This window comes from Alligator sinensis, unplaced genomic scaffold (genome assembly GCF_000455745.1).
Source record: "Alligator sinensis unplaced genomic scaffold, ASM45574v1 scaffold419_1, whole genome shotgun sequence".
In the NCBI taxonomy this organism is placed as follows: domain Eukaryota; kingdom Metazoa; phylum Chordata; order Crocodylia; family Alligatoridae; genus Alligator; species Alligator sinensis.
This window is the reverse complement of record NW_005842360.1, coordinates 1,251,012-1,259,235: the sequence shown is the minus strand read 5'-3', so window position 1 is coordinate 1,259,235 and position 8,224 is coordinate 1,251,012. Positions and strand designations below refer to the sequence as shown.

The 8,224-nt window shown below is 51.9% G+C and overlaps 1 protein-coding gene across 1 annotated transcript in view; it reads left to right on the top strand.

The window, feature by feature from the left end:
* MYBBP1A (MYB binding protein 1a) overlaps window positions 1–8,224 on the top strand; it is a 77,146-nt gene that overhangs the window by 3,506 nt on the left and 65,416 nt on the right. Inside the window, exons 2-7 of the mRNA XM_006029171.3 lie at window positions 4–22; window positions 1,114–1,188; window positions 2,066–2,173; window positions 3,659–3,849; window positions 4,196–4,363; window positions 7,832–7,949. Of these exons, the coding sequence (XP_006029233.1) occupies window positions 4–22; window positions 1,114–1,188; window positions 2,066–2,173; window positions 3,659–3,849; window positions 4,196–4,363; window positions 7,832–7,949 (679 nt within the window). The remainder of the gene's footprint in view (window positions 1–3; window positions 23–1,113; window positions 1,189–2,065; window positions 2,174–3,658; window positions 3,850–4,195; window positions 4,364–7,831; window positions 7,950–8,224) is intronic.

Below are 8,224 nucleotides of genomic sequence, written 5' to 3'. Positions count from 1 at the left end.
CAGCCTCGACAGGGTCAAAAAGGTGAGTCCCCCACCGTTTTCCTGCCACCATCCGTTGTCCTCGGGGAGGCTTCCTCGAAGATAAATGACGACCGGGTGTTTTGAATGGTTTTGAACCTGTTGGCGTGAACGCCGCGTGCCCCTGGAGCGTGGCGGATGCAAGTGGGGAGCTGCCACGGCGCTGTCGGCATTGGGGGGTGGCAAGCAAGCGCTGACCAGTGGTCAGCAATTGCCTGCGGACGCCGCTGGCAGCGTTGGCAATGACCCGCGGCAATCGCGGGCCGCCCACGGACACTACCGGCAGCGTTGGCGGTGACCCGCGGCAATCGCGGGCCGCCCACGGACACTACCGGCAGCGTTGGCGGTGACCCGCGGCAATCGCGGGCCGCCCACGGACACTACCGGCAGCGTTGGCGGTGACCCGCGGCAATCGCGGGCCGCCCACGGACACTACCGGCAGCGTTGGCGGTGACCCGCGGCAATCGCGGGCCGCCCACGGACACTACCGGCAGCGTTGGCGGTGACCCGCGGCAATCGCGGGCCGCCCACGGACACTACCGGCAGCGTTGGCGGTGACCCGCGGCAATCGCGGGCCGCCCACGGACACTACCGGCAGCGTTGGCGGTGACCCGCGGCAATCGCGGGCCGCCCACGGACACTACCGGCAGCGTTGGCGGTGACCCGCGGCAATCGCGGGCCGCCCACGGACACTACCGGCAGCGTTGGCGGTGACCCGCGGCAATCGCGGGCCGCCCACGGACACTACCGGCAGCGTTGGCGGTGACCCGCGGCAATCGCGGGCCGCCCGCAGACACACTCATGGGGAGCACATGCACCCGTGCACACCCCCTGCATGTTGCCGCCAATGCCTTTTGGGATCGGAAGCGATCGTGGCATCAGACCCCGACTTGCAAGGACAATTCCCACCCAGGAGGCTTATGTGCGTGCGTGCGTGCGTGTGTGAGACTTGCAGGAAAGTATGTTCCCTTTGTCTGGAGAGATATTCAAGACCAGGTCCTAAGCAATTTGCTGCTGCACTTGGAGTTCCTCTAAGTTGAGTGTGAAATGTCATGTTTTTTGCATATGTAATTGTCAGGCTTGTCTTCTTTTCAGAAACTCTTGAGAAATGCTGCCTTTGGAAACTTTTTTGGGGTTCTGGCCCTGTTCCAGTCAGGCCGTCTTGTAAAGGTAACGTTACTCTCATGTCGACAGAGGAGCTGATGCTGTGCAAAGTGCAAAAGAAAACCAGAAGTGGACGGACAGCCTGTGCTTTAGTCAAGCCAGTGGTCTGGGATACGAGAGCTCGGGGTTTAGTTCCTTTCATTGTTTAACTGTAGGCCTCTTGGGTAACCTGAAACAGGTAGCTTAGGGCAAGAGTTTTGGAAGTGTTTAGATGCCCAATTTCTATTTATTTCAATGGGAATTAGGGGGTCCAAACCACTTTTAAGAATCTCAGCTTTATTCTTGGTGTGTCTGTTCCAAATCTGAAGAAGGAGATAATAAATATTTCTCTCACAGGGGTTTTAAGGAGGATTAATAATGCCTGAAAGGCTGCCAAGAAGTTTGATGCTTTGGAAATTGGGATCACCTAAAACAGATAGTGGGCACAGAGAGCTGAAAATCACAGGTTTTGTAACTCCACATTATTTTGCGTTTCTCTTATCTGGAAATCAGAAGTGGCCATGTATTCAGGAGAAATGGTTGGGAATGGCCCTTTTAGAGGGAAGCAATCCAATCCAATCCAATCATCCTTTGGTAGCAAACGTGGGTGAATGGGGATGGGAGAGTAAAGATGTGTCCAAGTTCTCTGACAGAAATAAAAGAACGGTCATAGATAGGACAGAGAACCTGAAACATGTTCCTTTCTGGTGGCATGGGAATACCTTGTCAGTCACAGATGGGAAATGCTGCTTCAGAAAGAATGGATGTGTATATTGGGGAGCAGTTGAGAAGTTTTATTATAATTAAAACTAGCAGACTCAGAGCAGATACCTGGGCTCAGCTGTAGTCTCACTATATAGCTTTTTGTCTCTGTTTCTCTGTCTTTTTATTTTTTCACTTCTAGGACCAGGAGACCCTCCTGCATTGTGTCCAGCTTCTGCAGAGCCTGTCACAGCGCCCGGAGTTCCTCCGAACTCTGCCTAGGAAAGCTCTTGTTGACATCCTCTCGGAGGTAATGGAGACGTGGCACATCAGTTAGGGAGTTTTTTGTTTGTGGCATTACCTCCCCTGCACCTTAATGTATCTATATTTAATTTAGATTGTTAGAATGGGAATTTAAAGTGTGGTAGCTATTCTGAATAGCTACATGCTTGGGCACTTATTCTGGAAGAAGTGTGTCTTGTTCTATTCAGCTTAGCTGACTTTCAGAGTGTGCGAGCCTTTTCTTTTGGGACTGATCCAGCTTCACTGCAGTTGATAGGAACGTTTCTGTCCAGTGTCCCGATGCGCTCTGTGCTTACAGAAAATAACACTGGCAAGTGTGCATGGTGATGCAGGTTGTTCACCTATAATATAGGTGCATAGACAAAGCCCGTACAAGCATTCAGTGTGTTGCGCATGCTCAATATTGAATTTTGATCATCAGAGTAGAGGGTCAATGTATCTGAGCTGGTGGGGGTGGGGTGGAGGCAACCAAGGCTGAGAAGTGGAGCTGAGTGGAGAAGTGGGTATCGCATAAGGAGCACTGAATGACTTGTGTGCTCCTGTCCATGCTCTGTATAGAGTCTGAGAGTGAATTTACAGACGTGCCCCCATGCCCCTCCCACGAGCGCGCACAGTGGCAGGGATCCAGCTCCCCCCCCACCGCCAGGACAAGCTGCCTGTGGCTCTGTCCCGCTCCCCCCCCAGGCCCTGCAGCCATGCATTTCGGCAGGGACCTGCTCTCCCGGCTGCCTGGCAGCCATGTGCATGTGTTCGTGCACAGGGCGTCCCCAGCTCCTGGCAGGCTGAAACTCTAGGAGGGGAAACCCACTGTTTCCTGCATTTTTCTCCTTAAAATGAGAAGATGGGGGTTGTACTGCATTTTTCCATGGTGAACAGAAAACCCAGATCCCTGGCCATCAGTATGCTGCTAAAATATTTTTATGGTATTGTCCGTACAGAATCTTTTTCTCCTAAAAGGCAAAAAAAGGATGGGTATTCCTTTTCCCATTGGATCCTCTGCTAGTGTTGCATATCCTTGATGTCTTCTCTGCTTGCAGCATTTATATTCCTTTAACTCTGCCAGTGTAGTTTAGACTGGGGAAACTGCCTGCCTTCCCTCAACTGTTAAGGTGTTTTTATAGTTAGATAATTACATTATCTAGGTATGTCGTTCTAGGGGGAGAAGAATAAGCTGGTACCAATAGAACTGCACCTGTTTTTAAGATAATCATTCTGCTATCATTGTTTTGGTAAAATCTATTGTTACGCGTAGATCAGCAGTTCCCAACCTCAGGTTGCAACCCAAATGAGGGTCGCTGGGGCAGTGCTGTGCACAAAGGACGAGTCGTGCCGCATGCTGGGAGCTCCCCGGGCTGCCGCCGCACTCTGCTCCCAGTAGCGGGTCGTGGGGGAAGGCTGGGAACCACTGGTGTAAATAGTTGTACCATTCTGTAGCTACGTACAAACCAGGCCTCACTTGCTGTGTTGCTGTCTCACCTGCATTGCTGTTCAGACCCCTCAGGCTGTGTTTGAGGAGGTCCTGTTCAGCACTTTACAGGCTGACCTCACTTCAGCCTTCAGTTCCCCGGAGCAGCTGCACCTCTTGCTTGTGGCCATACAGAAGTTCCCTGAGGTTCTTCAGCCCAAGAAACTGAAGAAACTGCTGGGCTCGTCCACCCTCGTAACCCCGGAAAACATTCCCAAGTGAGTTGTTATAGAAGGGTGCAAAGATGCCATGTCCCCATCCTTTCCACTTTAAGTGGGAAATGTTCAGGTGTTGACATGAAGGGGTGCAGGGCACCTGTGTTTTCTGTTGAATCTAGTGGGAGACAAGGGTGTTTGGAGTTAGTCCATCTCCAATATGGCTGGGGGTGCTGATCATCTTGGGAGGCACTCGCCACATACAATTTGTCCGGGTTCAGTGCAGGTCCTGGTATGCTCCAGAAGGCAGTTTCATGGGTGGAATGGATCTTCAGCAATCTCCTTTTGGGATTAACAACTCTGATTTTCTGTCCTCTTGCAATTTTCCTTTCCCCCCCCCCCCCTCTAGGCTTGTAGCAGTTCTGGGGACTGCTGCCAAATCTGAGAAGAAGGACAAGAATCTGCCAAGCGTGGGGCTGGATCTGCTGCGTGTTTCTCTGAAGGAAGGTGCCTTTGACCTGTTCTGGAAAGAAGCTGTGGAGAATGGGTTGCTTAAGGAAAAATTGGGACCAAACAGGTTTGTTCTTGAATGCTCCAGTCACTTTTTTTTTCTTTTTTCTGCTCCCCACCCTAGGCATGCTTTGTTGCTCTCTGGGACCAAAGCCGGACATAAAACCCCAGACTCTCATGAAGAATTGCCTCCCTCTTCTTTTTACCAAATTTAATTGTTCCAAATTGAAGAGGCAACTCTGCCACAACCTAAAAAATAACCCTTGAGCACTGTATGGCTTCCTGTTCAGCTGGGACAAAATAGTTTATGATGGGGAATAATGTTGGCTACTTGCATGTTCATAATTCTTATACCTGGTACGAACACAGTTCTTTATACTAGTAGGATTCCAGCTAGAGAGATCGTTTTTATGCTTCTTTTTAACCAAAGGAATAACTAGGGGTGCAGTTGTACATGTGTAAAGGTGCCTTAAAGCTAAAAGCTATTTCTGTTTGGGGAAACAAATTAACTGTGCTGCCATAAAGGTATTTGCAGTAAGAAGGAACTGGTGGTTTCACATCAAACCAACATAATTTAAATGATGCAAGTCTTGGGTGTAGACAACGTCTCAAAGCAATGGTCCCCAACCTTGGCCCCCAGGTAACAATACTGAGCAGTAGTGTGATGTAGGCTCCTTATATTCTTCTTTTCTTCACAATTTCACTTTTACATTTTTAAATTTCTGAGGCCATAAAGAACATGAGAAGGTCTTGTGGGCTCTGGGAGAGGGTCTCGAGGATAGGAATACAGCATAAAACAACTTGCAACTCTAAATGTAACCAAAAAATCATGTTGATGATGTTGTTGGAGATGGCACAGAACTAGGAAATTGTGTCCAGTGCCTTTTTGAATTTGTCCTTTCATGCCGGCAGGGGGAGGGATTTGAATTAGGTTTAGGGGTTTGATTACACCTCTGGTTTTGGGCGTAATCAGAGTCAAACGTTTGTTGGGTTCTAATTATAGTGTGGTTGAGGTCACCAGAATATGTTGGGGGTTTTTTTATGATTAGAGACCAGAAAATTTGCAGGAACAGATATGTGAACTGTCTGTCAAAACTGCTATTTTGCTCTTCAATCTGAATCGTGATTTTGTCACAAACTTGTGACCAGAAACCCAGATCCAGAGATGAACCTCTCTGACCTGTCTCTAAGGAACTTTGGTTTGTTTACCATGTCAAAGTTAGAGGGTCGAGGAAACGGGTTTCTAAACAGGAGCTGTCCAAGTCTTGTGGTGTATACGCATCCCACTTTAGCACGTGGCCTGAGAGTGTCTGCAATAAAGGGCATCTCCTGGGGCCTGGTCACCATACCGGCCCTGGGAGACCTACCTACCTACCTGTCTAGGGCAGTCTGCCTGGTCTCTCCTGCCCCACCTTGTTGTTAAGATACTGGTTGTAAAAATGCGGGAGGTTGCCTATTTACATCTCCGATGCCTAGGGGTGTACACATGCCTCCAACCTCCCCTTAGTGTCCCATGCCTCATGGATGGCATCCTTGAGTTGCTCTTTGCTCTGGCTCCTGGCCAGGCCAAACTCAGCCCCTTGCTAGGCCTCATGCATTCATCCTTTCACTCCATCCCATCAGGCCTCATTCATACCTCCCCCCTCCCACTGGGGCCTTTCAGACTTCACCCTCTCTCGCTGGGCCTTTTGCATGCTGCCCCTAACTGAGCCATACCCAAACTGCCCTGCTCCGTTGAGCGACCACGTAGGCCACTCACACTCCTTGGTGGGCTGGCATGCAGCCTCTTGTGACCCTCATCTGAATGGTGACCGGCCAATTCACTTTGCCCTGGGGAGAGCTCTGCCCCAGGCACCTCTCTGGGTACCTTGTCACTCTTGCCCACTCATTGGGCCAGCTGCTTGCCCTTTACACCCATAACTCCCACTGAGCCACATCAGTCAGCCTTGGGCCCAGCTACAGACGCAGGCATCCGAAGATCCATCTTGGCCTTGCTGCCCCCTCCTGGGGCTTCCACATGTGCCCTCACTGTAGGGCCTCCCACTCGCCACCCCTCCTCTGGGGCCCCACTACTACGGCCCCTTCCAACTAGGGCCACTGGGGCCTTACGCCCCCACATGGGGCTCGGGTGTTTCTTGCCAAGCATACCCGTCTCCCCTACTCGCACTGGGCTCAGGTGCTTCCCCTTAGGTGTACCTGGCCCCACTACCCTCTAGTCTTAACAACCTACCAGATGGTGGGGGCTGGGGCCGTCAGATGCCCCTACCCACCTTTCACTGGGGAGGTAACTGGCCTGGCACTTCTGGGGGACTGTCCTGCCACAGACAGCCCCACCAGACCACCCTTCCCTGGCAGGGTGCAGTTTCTGGTCATGCCCAGGACCAACGCCTACCTGCCCTGGCCTAGTTCCCCTTCTAGGGCTCCTCGGTGATATATTTAGGGTCTCTCTCTCCGTCTCTCCCTGGGCCTGGCTCTCACTCTGACCACCATTCAGATACCTCCCATCCAGAGACTGTATTGCAGCCTCCTTCATAACAGCCTGCATACTGGCTGACCCCTACTCTCTTTGGATGTGATGTCCCCCCTCCATCAAAGGGGCCTTCAGCCCTTATAGACTGTGGCCCCACCTCCAGGCCAATTGGTGTGCCAGATAGCTCACCGGGGCCCTGGCCCGCCCCTCACATTGGGCTTAATTGCCCTTCAGGTCCTGGCCCTCTTGCCTTGACCAGCATGAGGGATCAGCAAGTCAGCCTGGCAGCTGCTGACCCCATGTACTCCCGAGGGCCCCACCATAGAGCCCTCACCCTAATTCGAGTTGGTCTAATGCCCCCACAATGCTGCCTGAGGCTTAGCCCAACTGAGCCCCTGGCTTCACCCCTGCCTGATCCACTTGGTGGTTTGCCTGGCCCCTTTGTAGACCTACAAGCTGTAGCCCCATGCCTAGGGTGGGGCTTGTTCTTGCTAGGTCATAGCCTCCTTCCTGGGGCTCAGGACCCCGCTGGGCCCATAAGTCCTGCCTTCCCCGTAGTTCCTCCCTTACCTCCACCGTGTTCCAGGAGCAGCAGCTCAGCCAGGTGTTGTTGCTCCAGCTGCCAGCAGCAGACTGCTTGCTTAGCCCTCTGGGCCTGAGCTAAAATAGAGGTTGCTCAGCCCTCTCCTCCAATCACATGGCCCAGCTTGTGGCCATGTGACCTTCTCATCAAGGCTGGCCAGCACCTGTTGGCTGCCCTGCTGTCTGCTCTTGCATTTAAAGTGGCAGGCACCCAAAGGTGCTCTGCCACACCCCTTCCCCCTTAAAAAAGCTGTCACAGGGGGTGTCTCCCTGGTCCTCACCATGCAGGCTCCTCTGTAGCCTGCAGCAGCCCACTAAGTGGCGAGCACCCCGATGGTGCTCCTCCCCAGTGTCCTTGTATTCTTGGGGTCCACTTCATTGCATGCTCCATGTGGCCTGAGCAAGTGCTTTTCTCTCTGTCCTGTCCATGTGTGCTGGTACAGCTGTGTCCTTCCCTGAAGGAATGTGTTTGTTTCCACTCAGTTACATGTGCTACCGCTTGCTGGGCAGTGCTCTCCCGCTCTTGTCTCTGGACCAGCTACAGATGGTTCTCCGAGGAGAAGTGATGCAGAGCTATGGTGACCATGTGCTGTCGGCTCAGGTAGGCATCCCCCTGAGAAAATGGGGCAACGTGCTGGGGACCTCACAGTCGAGGTTGCATCCTGCTTTACGTAAACAGCCATTTTCAAGGATACTTTTGTGAAATCGCTGACTGGTGGCATTTTTTTTCTGCTAATTTTAATACTGCTGTGCAAATACAGAGTTAACCAGTAGACTGAATTTTAGCTTTACACAATTTTTTACTGGGGTAAGTGTGTTACTGCCCAGATTAATTTAGGCGCATAACAGTTATTTTGATATTTACAGGTCGTCCAG